We start from the raw sequence: 15245 nt of genomic DNA on the forward strand, positions 1-15245 counted from the left end.
GACGCTCCCGTCACCGGGAGGGCCCACCAGCGGCACGCTGGCGGCAGTGGGCCTCATCCCGAATAGGCCGCGAGCCACATCGCGGCGGGTCCGGAGCACGCGGGCCGGAAGGTCCGCGCAATGCCCGCAGTTGGACTCGTCCAGCGCCGCGTGGGCCAGGCCCAGGCAGGCGACGCAGTAGTCGTGCTGATCCGGCGGCTCTATCGGTCCCGCGCAGATCTTGCAGATTGTTGCCATAGTGAATTCAACAGGTGAAGTAGAAGATTCTGGCGTAATTGTCGCGTGCACCGCATTTTATACTGCCGCTTGAGCTCGTCAGTATTTGCATGCGGTTGCATACTTCGCGTCAATTGGCCAGTCATTTGGACTGGCGGGAGCCAATAGGACTTCAGGAAAGGTTGGAAGGGAAGGAGTTCCCATAACGGAGAAATATCTCAGTGATGTCTCGTGAAAGCTCGAAAGGGAACCGTACGTCCATGTTTTTATAGTCTAATTTACCTTAAACCGCATAAACACATTTCATTACACCAAATACACAAAATAATGTTCTTTTTAGCAGCATCATATGACCCCTTTAAGAATTACAATTATCTTTTAAAACCTATCAAACTTATCTTTGTTAAATGTTTTGCTCGAAAATTGTTTGTAGCTATATATATCTTCAAATTAGCTACTGTTTGGTTTGATATTTTGTTAAATAATGCAGAGACAGATTATTAGTGGGGCTAAACTTTTTTGAATTATCCTACCTACATTTAAATGTAAGTATTAACCTAATGTAAGTAAAAGAACACGAGTTTAAGAAAAAAAAGCGCAAAGAAACTACTTACGTTTCATGGCCCCTGAACGGTTGGACTAAAAAATAAAAACAACACTTTTCATGCCACTGTAGGCTATTTACTTATGACCTGAAATACAGTAAACGTATACTGTGTGAAAGTTGATATGTTGTACGTTTGAACGCAATAGCACATCTACACGCTAGCGACGCGACTATACTAGATCGCTCCTGCTGTAATCACTGAGGCGCGCAACGAATTCCAGGAACATTCCGGTTTTGCCGCTTGCGAGCTCAAGAACCACCCAACGAATGCGTGGCTCCGCCCGATGTCAGGTGCAGCTCTCCTCGAGAGAGCACTAAACTTGCGCTCTCTGTCCTCAGTCAAATCACTTCATCTCACTCTCGAGACCACAAAGAACCACGCAAGTGAAAGTACTCATTTTAACTCACCTGGACGGATATATAGGCTATCGTGGATTTGCTCTAAATCATTTTGTAGGCTAACAGGTAAATTTCCTTTTGTAAAACTGCCAGACATTTCACAAATTTTGTGATAATATTATATGATAATTCTGACGTTCTGAAGTTACCAAAATGTGTAAAAAAAATGGAATGAAGGTTTCTTAATTAATAGGAATTAAAGGATTTATTAATGTTATTAACATAATGAAAGCATTTTTTATTCAATGTTTTGTCTTTTTGAAGACATAGAATTATAGTTTGTGTTATTAGGATTGAGGAATAAAAATTTAAGCTTACCCTACCGGTCAAAAGTTTGGAAGATTTAAAAAGATATGCTTTTTAAAGAAGTCTCTTATGCTTACTAAGACTACATTTATTTGACCAGAAATACAATAAATTATACAAAGTTTACAAAACAATGTTGTTAAATATTATTAAAATTAGTTTTCTATTGTAAAATATTTTAAAATGTAATTTAGTCCTCCGATAAGCAGAATTCAGCAGTCATTACTCATTACAGTTTTCAGTGTCAGATGATCCTTCAGAAATCATTCTAATATGCTATTTCTATTTTTACTGCATTTTATGATCAACCTTGGTGAGCATAAGAGACGTCTTTCAAAAACATTCAAAAATCTTAATTATTAAAATAGTTTGTCCTAGACTCTGTGTATTTTAAGAATTTGTCTATTTTTTTTATATATTTTGTCATCTGAAATGTAAATTTAAACTATATATTTATGTCAGAATTTATGTATGTATATAAGTGCGTGAACTTTACATATTGTTTAAATTTGAATATATATATATATATGTTTACTTGCTCAAAATCAAATCAATCTCTTTCTTTTTGATGATTAGGAGCTGAGAGCAACAGTAGACAGGATGAGTTGGGGAGCACTTTATGCCCAGCTGGGAGGGGTAAATAAACACTCCACCAGCCTGGGAAAGATCTGGCTGTCTGTCCTCTTCATCTTCCGCATTAGCATCCTTGTAATAGCTGCTGAAACGGTCTGGGGAGATGAGCAATCCGACTTCACCTGTAACACACAACAGCCAGGCTGCAAAAACGTCTGCTACGACCACTTCTTTCCAGTCTCACACATCCGTTTCTGGTGCCTGCAGCTCATCTTTGTGTCTACACCGGCTTTGCTGGTGGTTATGCATGTGGCATATCGCAAACACAATGTAAAGAAAGGACTTTTGGCCAACCGAGGTGGTGGTGTCAAAGGGGATAACCTGGAGAGCTTGAAGAAGAGGCATCTACCCATCACTGGGTCGCTGTGGTGGACCTACACCTCCAGCCTGTTCTTCCGGCTCCTTTTCGAGGCCGGATTCATGTACGCTCTGTATTATGTCTACGATGGGTTTCAGATGGCCCGTCTTGTGAAGTGTGAGCAGTGGCCCTGTCCCAATAAAGTTGACTGCTTTATCTCACGACCAACAGAGAAGACAGTCTTCACCATTTTCATGGTGGGTTCTTCTGCCATTTGCATTGTGCTCAATGTGGCTGAACTGGCCTACCTGATTTTCAAAGCACTGCTGAGGTGCTCGTCCAGAGCCAAAAGAAGGTGTGCTTTTGTTCACCAAGATAAAATGTCCACAGAAAAGGCGCAGTTACAGAATGAAAAGAACGCAAAGTTGCTGTCATCTGCTTCGGACACTTCAAGCAATAAGACTGCTTAAGATTATCCCTACATCCAGTGACTAATTCAACCAACAGGCCATTAGAGCATTAGAATTAGCATGTGTTTTGTACCTTGTTTTTGACAACCTGCCCTGAGAATACAACAAAGCCACAAACCTGACAGCAGGTTTCAAGCATGCTTCATTCCAAACTTGGCATTCCTCCCCCAAGCCAAAAGACAATTAGGGCATATGGCATAGCAATGTCTGTAAAAATGTTGGAGGTTGTTGAAATTCATTTTCCACATTAGGCTACTCAAGAGCCTGTCACAGTAACAGTACTCTCTAGTGGCATTAGAAAAGCACAAGAGGGCCTCCTAGTGGTCACAAATGACATAAATGAAGACCGTCTTTGCACAAAATAGAGTGTCCTTTTTTGAGGGATCATTTACAATATATTGTATTGTATACGAATGCTTCTTTTTAATTTTGCATGATTTAGTTTTACTTTGTTTACTTCTTTTTAAACGCAATTTATTTTACTCTTTCTGTTGCCCATCAACAGTTTTGACTAGCAATAGGGTCTATCATTGAGAGAGATGAGCTGGATTTGTGTTTGTATGTTTTTATTGGTGCTTATTTTGGTACATAATTTAAATGTCTCCAACAACGGCACAACTGTGTTTAGTTTTAAGGCGTTTCACAAGGTTACCTTGCATTGACCCCTACCGGGGATTTTATATCAGCATACAGCAGTGCCTAAGTAATTTGTTAACAAAGAATGCTGTAGCGCGTGAGAACGTCTAGTGGCGTGTAGGCCTACTCTGTGCTACTTCTGCTTCGTTCCCCCCTCTCTGAGAGGCTCTACGAGTCAGCGGTAACCAATTTTGTTTTTAAGGCTGTGATTAAACCGCGGAAATTATTGTTACCAAAGTTTCCACATGGTATTTGAGGGAATCTTCTGCTGTTTCCTAAAGTGAGCTGTGATCATTTTTGTTAGCCAACTGTTTGTAAAAGTAAATTTCTTTGTAATTTTGGCTAACAACTTATCTTTCATATGAATACCTTAATAAAAAGCGTATTAAATGTTTGCGGTTTGTCAGTATTGTAATTCCCGTGGGGAAAACCAATGGAGAGCGGTGCGTTTCTATTTTAGGGAAGGCCTGCTGCTGGATACTTTCCCATGCGGTACAAAGATTCCAGAATTTTGACTAGACTAAAGACTAGGCTAGTCTTTTTGCCAGTTTACTACCACACCCCAGCTTTTAGTAGGCTAACTGTTTTAATCACTAATGTAGGCTAATAATTAAAATTCTAATGTCAACACTTTCAAGTAGTCTACCTGTAGGCATAGGCGGAGCGTGAGGTCTTGGGGGTCTTGGGGCAAAAATGCCACTAAATTCACTAAACAAATTAAATCTATTACGTCTGTTGCTAACAAAGTGTAAATGAATAGAAAGTGTCGACTGCGGCATTAAATTAAGATTTGTTCTTGTTGCACCGTATTTCATTTTAGGCGTTTTTACAGTGTTGCGCATTATAACCAATCACACACGACTCTGTTGAGCTTAGGAATGCAATGGCTGTGCAAACGGTCTGTTTCCCAAAAGCATCGTAACTTAAGTAGCACTTGAAAATCATCGTAGATCTACGAGTAATCGTAAAGCCCTCAGTGCATCGTAAGAAGACAGATTCATGCGGTCACCTGCAGGACAATCGGTGATTTTATTATTAAATATGTTAGGCAATTGTAAAACGGCGTTTTAGTGTCACGTTAAAAAATAAATTATACCTAAGTTTAAGAGATTAAACTAATAATACTGAAAATAATACGAGAATAAAGTCGTAGCAATACGAGAATAAAGTAGAAATATTTTGAGAATAAAGTCAAAATTATATGTTTAAGTCTACATCAATTATAAATTAAGAAAATATCTTACCTTGTATAATCTCCTCATCTGTTCTTCATTAATCTTCCTGGCTACCGTTGAGTCACCGTCGTCGCGACCTAGTCGATTTGCCGCCTTCAGGTTTTTATTTTTATTTTTTATTTTTTTATCTAATATGCGCATGCGCAACATCTGCATTCGCGCTTTACTGCAACAAATTAGGTATAGTTTATGTAATTTGATCAGGTTGGTTTCGGATTCATTACGTTCATGTTAAGAAAGCGTAATTCGGAATAATAATTATTATTTTATACTTTTTTAAATATACTTTATTTAAATTGTTTGCTTCATTTCAATTACTGGCAAGAATAATTTTTTTGAGTGAATAGGCCTATGCTTTGTGCTTTTGGTAGCCTACTTTTAATATAAAACAAAGTCTCAGCCTTTAAATTCTGTAATTTTTAAAGCGAAATACAAACAATATGTCTTTACAATAATGTGTTTTTCACGCTCTTTAGCGTGGCGTTACAGATCGCTGTATTCGCCCCATGTTTAAGCGGCATGGGATTTAATCATCTTTTCATTATAATGAGACATTCGTTTCATTAAATGATACTGTTTTCTTTGTTAAAAAAAATCCGCCACCTACTCCGCAAAAAAGTCTGTGGCGTCCAACCTTTCATTCCTCACATACAGGTGCATCTCAATAAATTAGAATGTCATGGAAAAGTTCATTTATTTCAGTACTTCAACTCAAACTGTGAAACCCGTGTATTAAATAAATTCAATGCACACAGTTTAAGTAGTTTAAGAAGTAGTTTAAGTCTTTGGTTCTTTTAATTGTGATTATTTTGGCTTACATTTAACAAAAACCCACCAATTCACTATCTCAATCAGTCTGTGTGCACTGAATTTATTTAATATACGAGTTTCACAATTTGAGTTGAATTACTGAAATACATTTCAGTAAAAACGTTTCCATTCTAATTTATTGAGATGCACCTGTATATAGGCCTATATCTAAGCAATAGCAATAATTTCACTGTCTCGGTTAGTTAAAAATAGCAACAACAAAAAAAGTTACGAAATTCAACTTGTTATTTTAAGTTGTTGTTGTCTTTTCTGAGGTAAATAACGTTTAACCTTAAGTGACGATTCACACACTGTTTTATTCATGGTATAATAAATGATTGGAAATTATAATTCATGCCTTCAAATCCATTTATAATTTGTAGCGCGCAGCCACCCATAGTAATCGTTTATAAGCTTTGTTGCTTTTAATATAACACAGCTGAGCTTAATTCTGTCAGTTTTATCACTAAATACAAATGATAAATGTGTTTCTCCTCTTTATTACAAGTTGTAGCATGATGAAGAAACATCTTGAGTTGAATTACTGAAATACATTTCAGTAAAAACGTTTCCATTCTAATTTATTGAGATGCACCTGTATATAGGCCTATATCTAAGCAATAGCAATAATTTCACTGTCTCGGTTAGTTAAAAATAGCAACAACAAAAAAAGTTACGAAATTCAACTTGTTATTTTAAGTTGTTGTTGTCTTTTCTGAGGTAAATAACGTTTAACCTTAAGTGACGATTCACACACTGTTTTATTCATGGTATAATAAATGATTGGAAATTATAATTCATGCCTTCAAATCCATTTATAATTTGTAGCGCGCAGCCACCCATAGTAATCGTTTATAAGCTTTGTTGCTTTTAATATAACACAGCTGAGCTTAACTCTGTCAGTTTTATCACTAAATACAAATGATAAATGTGTTTCTCCTCTTTATCACAAGTTGTAGCATGATGAAGGAACATCAGAAGGCATGAAAAAATAGTAAGTAGGCTATAATTTTCGAATGTTTCACATGCCGCTTTATAGGGCGAATACAGCGATCTGTCACGCCACATTAAAGTGCGTGAAAAACACATTATTGTAAAACATATTGTTTGTATTTCGCTATAAAAATGACAGAATTTGAAAGCTGAGACTTTGTTTTATATTAAAAGTACCAAAATCACAAGGCTTAATGCTCTTTTTGGGTGGCTGGCGCACTACAAATAATGAATGCATTCGAAGATGTGAAATAGGCTATTATTTCCAAGCATATAGGCTACTGTCCCTGCAAGTATATGACATATGGTAGGCTATGATTTCTGCTAGTAATCACATATATCAGGGCCATTTGCATGCATGCGCAAGGCTACTCTCAAAATTGCTATGACTTGATTCTCGTAATTTTGACTTTATTCTCAAAATATTTCGACTTGATTCTCGTAATTTCGATCTTATTCTCAGAACATTTTGACTTTATTTTCGTATTGAATTTATTCTCGTAATTCTGATTCAGTTCTCAAAATATTACTACTTTTTTATCTCGTAATCTTAGATTTTTTTTTTAACGTGGCACGTTGAAAACGCCGTCGTATAGAACAGTTATAGCCTATAAACAAGAATTTAACAAAGTCATTAAAAAATGTATTTTTGATTTTTCTCCGCTAACGAAAAAGCAGAATCAAAGTGCCAAACAACGCAACAATGACTGACTGCTTGAATGGACCGCGGAGAGATACAATCAGTGAAACGTCCTACTTCTGTTATAAGGAATCTCAACGCTGGCACACCGCCTGTACAATCATATATTATTATTAAACTATTGTTATTATTATTATTACAATATTCTGTGGTATAAAGTAAAATAGAGCCTAAAGTAAAATAGAGTCTTCATGTAAAAGTATGTGTTGGAGTAGCCTATAGTTAAGTTGGGGCGATGAGTTTACCCCAGTTGACAGGGGCGTGTCGTGCGCTCTGACTGGCCGACCACTTTCTGAACGCAGCACTCTTGCATGACCACTCAAAGTGACAGTAGCGATGGCTGGGAACGGGAGACAGCTGCGCTTGGTGAGACCTCGTCTCCACCCTCGATTTGCCATGAAAAACTAGGCTTTCTACGAGAGTTTGACCTCGGGTCTATGTGTGAAGAACTTTTGTGAATGAATAAGTTGGCCGGCCACTTTCAAAAGAGTTTGGTAAGCTGGCAGTGCTGCCAGGATTTGGGAACGGGGGGGAGCGGGGAGGGCTCCTGCTACCTTTGGGAAGTCTGTATGCTTTCAACGCACTCAAACTGTGGCACCAGTGGCCGCTGGATATTGCTTTCTTTAGATAAGTTTGCCTAGTTCAGTCAAGGTATGCTTTAAGTTAGGTGTACAATTCTTTTATCTTTTTACATCCCACATCAATTAATATGACTTTTTGCTATCTAGTAGGCCATCAACTTAGACTTCAGTTTGAATGGTTTCTGCTTTCTAACAGCTAACATCATTTAGACACATTTCAAGAAAAGAGCTGTTTTTTGAGATGACAGGTATCAGAGCATAATCAGTGCAAATAGAAAATCTGCCTCTCTCTGACAGTTTGACCAGAATGTACAGTGAGAACAGTGGACAATTACTATCATCAGCTAATTATGTAAACAGCAGCATTTTGTAATTAAATGCTTCGCTGATAGATCAAAGTTGTGATAATTTAGTGATAATTATAAACTAGCAACTTTAATATCTAATGAAAATGATAGCTGCCTTGGGAACTAAATGATTTTTAGGATAATTTGATAGAAACGAGCCATACTAGACCATAATTTACTGGAATTAAAAATATATAAAAGGGCTAAAATTATTATCATCTATGAAACTTGTATAGGATTTAAAAAAATAATCTAAATAATTATTTTACAGTTCTATAAAGTTATGTAAAAAGATATAAATGTAAAATAAATCAAGTTAAATGTAAAATAAATTATTAACTGTTTTCTATTATTCTTATTCTTATTATGTAACTTGCACTTTCTCTTTCAGGGTCATAGACTTGATTTAGAACCTTAGTCGATGGATTTGCCGCCCTCAATACAACATCATTTTAGTAAGTAAATATATTGTTTTTCTTTCTATTGTATATTTAGCTCTTTTGGGGTTCTTTGTTTACTTATGGCAATACCATCTCAATCTTGTTCTGTTACATCTAGTTCAATCTTCTTGTTTATTTGAGCTTATTATGATAAGATGAATCTGTTTTTGATCAAAATCCTTAGGTTATATCATGACACTCATGTCCGAATTCATAAATTTTTCAAAGCACTTACAGCACCTACAGGGTGAATTCATGAATTGTAGTTTTTGCTGGCAATTAATTATACTCATTTAGACATGATCTGTGTGAAGATTCAAAACTATAAAGTGTCCTGGTTTTGGCAGTGCCCTGTCTCCATATTTCACTGCTTTTTTCACCTTGATTTCCTGAAATTGGCTCTATCAGGGCCCTCCACGCATCACTGTCCAGTCAACGCTTTCAACTGTTTTTGAACATTATAATGTTGATCTCAGCACATGCCTGCTGGGCAGTGAAGCGAACAGGTGAGAGAGAAAGAGACCGTGTGTATGAGTGTGGTGAAAAAGTGTGTGTACGAGTGTATGCGTGTGTGTCAGTGACTGGAGAGAAAGCGAGCCAGAGAGAGTTTGCTTACACTGTACATGCCAGGTTCATAGCAGCCAGTTAGAGAGTTAAATAGTGAGGGGTCACGGAATCCATAAGTTTGTCAAACATTTTTTTAATGTGATATTTACAGTGATCAATGACAAGGTTGATTTGCTTGGTTTTCCTAAACATCATTTGATAAAGTTGTGCAGGGGTTTGGCAAGGGCTTCATCAGAACTGACCATTCAGATCTTATGCAGAACTGTGAAATGCTGTGTGAGTTCATGAGGGCTGAGCGTGTTTTGTACATTCATTTACCTTTAGCTGTGCCTGTTTGAATGGGCAGTGCAGGCCTGAGAAGATCCAAATGGTCTCATGTACAGTGTAACAAGTTATTTTGTTAACTAGTTCTGATGAATCCTCTCTGTTCCCCTTTTAACCCTTTCTCTCACCTGACTCCCTCTCTCTCTCTCTCCCTCAGACTGTACTTTCTCTCTAGGCTAGAAATCGTGAAGCATGGGTGACTGGAGCATTCTTGGACGGCTCTTGGAGAATGCACAGGAACACTCAACCGTGATCGGCAAAGTCTGGCTGACAGTACTCTTCATTTTTAGGATTCTGGTGTTGGGAGCGGCAGCCGAGGAGGTCTGGGGCGACGAGCAGTCGGACTTCACCTGCAATACGCAGCAACCCGGTTGTGAGAATGTCTGCTACGACGAGGCCTTCCCCATATCCCACATCCGCTTCTGGGTGCTCCAAATCATCTTTGTGTCCACACCGACGCTCATCTACCTGGGCCATGTCCTGCACATCGTTCGTATGGAAGAGAAGCGGAAAGAGCGTGAGGAGGAGCTGCGAAAGGCCAGTCGGCTCCAGGATGAGAAAGAACTCCTGCATAGAAATGGAGGGGGAGGGGAGTCTGGTGGACGGGGTGGGGGTGGCGGTGGCAAAAAGGAGAAGCCGCCAATCAGAGACGAGCATGGCAAAATCCGCATTAGAGGTGCCTTATTGGGCACTTACGTGTTCAACATAATTTTCAAGACCCTGTTTGAAGTGGGGTTCATTTTAGGTCAGTATTTCCTCTATGGTTTCCAGTTGCGGCCGCTGTATAAGTGTGCGCGGTGGCCATGCCCCAATACGGTGGACTGCTTCATTTCCCGGCCCACGGAAAAGACCATCTTCATCATATTTATGCTTGTGGTGGCTTGCGTGTCCCTTTTGCTGAATTTGTTAGAAATCTATCACCTCGGATGGAAGAAGGTCAAACAGGGCATGACCAACGAGTTTGCCCCCGACCGCGAGTCGCTGCCCGACGCAGATGAAACGGAGCCTGGGTCTACTAGAACTGTGCCTGCCACCCTCAGCTACCCGCCAGACTATACGGAGATGGCAGTGGGTGGCGGAGCGTTCCTCCAGCCAGTGTCGGTGCCCTCTACGGCCGAGTTCAAGATGGACTCTCTGCGCGAGGATTCCTCGCCGTTCTACATCAGCAACAACAACAACAGGCTGGCTGCCGAGCAGAACTGGGCCAACCTGGCCACCGAGCAACAGACTCGGGAGATGAACGCTGCCTCCTCCTCCCACTCCTCCGATAATAGGTGGCAAGCCAAAGACACCGCTCAGCACGCCGGCACCCCCACCTCCCCTGGCGTTGGTTTGAGCGCTGGGTCGGAGGAGGGGCACGTCACCACCACGGTGGAGATGCACGAGCCGCCCGTTATTTTCACTGATGCTCGACGACTGAGCAGGGCTAGTAAAGCCAGCAGCACGAGAGCAAGGCCCAATGATTTGGCGGTGTAGTGGCTCTCCACTGCAAAGCGTAGGTTTTTGTGGACAAAACACAATACACCAAAAAACAAGAGGAAGTGAGAGGCATATTGCTGGAATGAAAAAATGTATTCCATTCATTATTAATTTCATTTTGCAACGTAAAATTGCAAAGAGTTTAGTCATTTCTTATGGGCTAATGAAAGATGGCTTCTCAATGCTGGTTAGTGTTATGCAGTAGTTGAATGAAGCAGGACACCTGTTAACACCAGAATCTCAATGATTCACTGGAAAAAATTTCACTTCATTTAGTTTTATGACAAGGCCTTAATGCCAAAATTTCCATTCAGTCAGTTCAATTTATTAAGTATATTGATTCAAAGTCACCAAATAAAAAATGTTTGCAGTACAATAATACAGATTACAAATAAGCAAAAAATACATGTAATACACAACATAAATACACTCTGTGATTTAATTGAGTAGATAATGACACTCTCGTGTATGATTTTATTTTTATTTTTGAAGACTTGAATAGCATATGAGAGAAATGGGAAAAAAAGAAAGTAGTTGAAGTAACTATTCAGTTACTTGTCAAATTGACTACACTAGTCAAATTCATGAACATCCATCTTGAAACATTTTTTAAAATGTTCTCTTTGTTGTTCCAGCATCTGTCTCTACATTTCCTCACTCTAAAGAGAAATCAGAAGGTTGAGGAAGAAAAAAGTAAAAAGCACATTGCCTGATAAAAGTGGCAAACTTTAATGCATCACAAAGAGAAGGTCATCCATAAACTGAAACATGAACATATTACTGAGACAAGTGAAATATTTAGATAAATGTTGTACTACTGAATGGTGCAGAGTTTTAATTCTCATGTGACATTTGGATTCCTTATTGGTTTTTAATTCAAAAAGTTTGAGCATTTTCTAAAAATGTAAGCAAATGGTTGAGAATGAGTAAAAAAAACATTGCTTTTCTGTAGTCAGTTCGTGGTTGCCAAAAAGTTACTTCAAAATGGACATAAAAAGATGCTGCAAGTGTCTTATGCTGATATGAGTTTACCCCCCACCACCACAACAACATGACAGCACAACATGATTTTTTTTCTTTTAGAAAACTGTTCTTGAGACCCATTGAAACACAATGTATGTTGCTTTTATTATCAGGTATAAATTTCAGCAATCCATTTAACAGTCAGCCCTGAAATAGAAATGGTACATTGCTTCATCACGTAGAGTTTGTGCTTAGGACACTATTACCATTGCTTTTATCAGATCACAGTATTTACAGATGTATGTTATTTATTTTCTGCTGTTTTAATGTATCCATAAATGAAAGTGTGTTATTTTGTCATTTTTCGGTTCTTAAAGTTTACATTTTAGTAAAAAGTTGAAGATTTGCACATTTAGGCAAAAGACACTGTTCAATAATTCTTACATTGATAGAAAGGCGGAAATATTTTTGTCCTTAAAGGAAAATGTCTTAATGGTAAAAGTCGTTGTGTTGATGGCAGTATTATTCCACTTAACATCAAATGTAATTTATAAAACAGCACTTGTAGAGTAAAAGACATATACACGTTTCCCATGTTTTATTTTAGGACTGTTGTGGTGGCCTGAAAGGACAGCAGAAAATTTGAACATTGTGCATTATAGCATTTCATCCATTCTGAATTTGAATTGGCCAGCCAGCCAGCTCTTTCCTATCTCGATCCGTTTGTAGTGTACTTAGGTGCAGCCCATTATTCTCAGATAACACTCATTTCTTGAACTGATTTTCTCGAGCAGAGCTGATTATTCTGACCAATCAGGGAAACAAACCACCTACATATGCTCAGAACAGCAGCCTGTTTCAATGCTGTCTTAAGAGAAGTGCCTTGTGTATTCAATTTTATAAGAACAAGTTGATGTAAATGTTCATTTACCTCAAATGTTTACAAAGCTGTTACTAAATAAACTTTTTGTACCATAAATTTGGTTATTCTGTCTTTTTCATTTGTACACGGCAGGCATCAAAACTCACATTTAATGTTTTTGAAGTTAAATGCTTTCTAGTGCTGGTCTGTTCACTAAACAGGCTCTGTGAAAAGGTTATTAAAAAGACTGAAAAATAAAGATGAAGTAATTTTCACTGAAGCTTTAACAGAACTGTTAGATCTTTCTAAAGGTTAGAATGTAATTAATTTTGTCATTTTTAACCAACCCTGACTTTAGTTTAAAAGTTAATGATACTAACCCTTGTCAAGGCATTCATGCAATTGTATGTGGTCCAGGCCAAAACCATCAAGAATAACACCATAATGAGAAACAAATCCGCAGGAAGCCTGAGCACATCTCAAACAAGAACTTGCACTCGTTGACCTCTGACCTTTACGCTTATCAGTCCTCCACTCCAGATTCCTAGAGGGGAAGTGAGAATGAGACTGAATGATGAGGGACACTAAAATGACACATCACCCCCGCGATCCACACAGTCCTCCCTCTGTGAGGGAACGGCAATATCAAGCAGGCCAGAGGATGATGTATGTCATGTACGTACAATAAATAATATGAAATGGACAATCTGATGCTGTGACCCTAATTGAAATTCTGATTCTGTTTGTGTCAGACAAATGCTGCTTGGTTTTGTTGGCAAGCTATTTAGAATCTGAAAGTAAAAGTACAAATGTTGCCCCTTTAAGTAGCTTAAATGTATTTAGCTGTCTGTTAGTAGCTACGAAGGTAATACCTGGAGAGAATTATCTGGTAGCATTTCCATTTATCTCAGTGGCAGTTGTTTGGAGAATACACAACCTAGATTCTGCCTTCTTCATCAGGCCTCAGTTCTGGATAAAGTTACTTAGTGTGTGGCTGGTCATGGGATCAAAACAGATCTGTATAGTCTGTGGTTATTTCACATTTAATAATAAAAATAATTATAGGATATCTCAAAAAGAGGGTTTATACTACTGGATCAGACTGTGGGAAATCTATTAGGAATAAGGAAAACCAACTTGATCTTTTTTAAATATATGGCTAGTGAAATTTGACAGTAAACGATATTCAATTATAAACTACAAACATCAAATGAAATATTTAAAAAATCTTTCACTTTCTCAGCCATAAATCAGCACTGGGAGAAAAGTTAAATGGATTAATTTCATGTGAGGCTACAGTGAAAGCATGAGAGATGCTGAGAGGAGTTAGATCTCAACACTATCAGCTTAAAAACGTCAGATCTGACAGTGGAGTTCAAGTTCAGAGAACTTTAATTCTCACCGTACTAGTCCATTTGAACTGACACTTATTGCATTTAGTCAGCACATGCTGTGTGTTGTGGGAATGGACTCTGTCACACACACACACACACACACACACACACACGCACGCACAGCAGTTGAAGCTCCACTGGCTGTTTCATGTGCTCAGTGTCTAGATATCTATGAGAGGACAAGTGTGTTGGGTTATTTTAGGGCCAAAGGATTAGAGGAGGGACAATGCTCATTTGAAACTGGCAAACCTCATGTGACGGTTACCGTAAACAGAGCTAATGGAGTATCAATATATATTATGATAAGAATAAGGACAGTAATCAATGATTGTTATAAGAAGAAAAACAATGGCATCAATTCAAATGGATAGTTGTAGTATGCGTTTGTGGGACAAAGAGTATGGAGCCAGTCATTGAAGAGGAGGTGATACGCAGTAGGTGTTAAGTCCAGTGTTTGAGGGGTGTCATTCGATTGGTTGTCTGCAGGTTGAAGGTTGCAGTGCTATCTACGAAGGGCAGGGTCTATGTGTTTATGTGAGCACCATCCCAGAACTAAAAACACACAGGCGGTTATTTATAGCCTTTAATCACCTTGGAAATTCATGCAGCCTCTCTGCCTGAATACCACTGTGCTGTGTTGTTTATATCAGGAAAGCCACTCAATATGTTTGGGGCCCAGTCTGGACCAAGGTGTGCATGTGCAGTTAATGACCGTTGATGTTGAACATTACAACACAGTAAGAGAATCATACTGTAACTGTGGTGCCATTTGGTGCCAATGAATTTATTTCCATTATCTCATTGCAATCAAAGTTACACTAAATAATTTTACAATTTAAAACATAATTTTGAGTATAATTATCCTTGGCTGCCATTCTGTTTTGTCCTTTGCTATTTTGTTACTTCTAATTAACAGTAATAGGAAGCAGTAACACCACTGACAATTCAATGGCAGGCTAAAGGAATAGTTCACCCAAAAGTGAAA

The 15245-nt window shown here is 38.4% G+C and overlaps 2 protein-coding genes across 4 annotated transcripts; both read left to right on the forward strand.

Moving 5' to 3' along the window:
* Positions 1–1192: 1192 nt before the first annotated feature.
* Positions 1193–3206, forward strand: LOC107597425 (gap junction beta-2 protein-like). Its single transcript, XM_016288472.1, has 2 exons — positions 1193–1288; positions 2105–3206. The coding sequence occupies exon 2, from the start codon at positions 2129–2131 to the stop codon at positions 2927–2929; it is 801 nt and encodes a 266-aa protein (XP_016143958.1). The 5' UTR covers positions 1193–1288; positions 2105–2128; the 3' UTR covers positions 2930–3206.
* A 4399-nt stretch (positions 3207–7605) lies between these two features.
* Positions 7606–12950, forward strand: LOC107597383 (gap junction alpha-3 protein-like). Of its 3 annotated transcripts, none has more exons than XM_016288412.1 (3): positions 7606–7669; positions 8623–8686; positions 9720–12950. In XM_016288412.1, exon 3 carries the CDS (start codon positions 9755–9757, stop codon positions 11036–11038), a length of 1284 nt encoding a protein of 427 aa, XP_016143898.1. In that variant the 5' UTR covers positions 7606–7669; positions 8623–8686; positions 9720–9754; the 3' UTR covers positions 11039–12950. The 3 variants fall into 3 exon arrangements, with proteins under 3 accessions (XP_016143898.1, XP_016143896.1, XP_016143895.1); XM_016288410.1 differs by having other exon boundaries at positions 7622–7954; XM_016288409.1 differs by having other exon boundaries at positions 7622–7797.
* The last annotated feature ends 2295 nt before the right edge of the window (positions 12951–15245 follow it).

This window comes from Sinocyclocheilus grahami, unplaced genomic scaffold (assembly GCF_001515645.1).
Source record: "Sinocyclocheilus grahami isolate Dianchi unplaced genomic scaffold, SAMN03320097.WGS_v1.1 scaffold231.1, whole genome shotgun sequence".
Classification (NCBI taxonomy): domain Eukaryota; kingdom Metazoa; phylum Chordata; class Actinopteri; order Cypriniformes; family Cyprinidae; genus Sinocyclocheilus; species Sinocyclocheilus grahami.

Excerpts from the sequence above, each read along its gene's own strand:
- LOC107597425 (XM_016288472.1), top strand. The coding sequence starts at position 2,129 with ATGAGTTGGGGAGCACTTTATGCCCAGCTGGGAGGGGTAAATAAACAC.
- LOC107597383 (XM_016288412.1), top strand. The coding sequence starts at position 9,755 with ATGGGTGACTGGAGCATTCTTGGACGGCTCTTGGAGAATGCACAGGAA.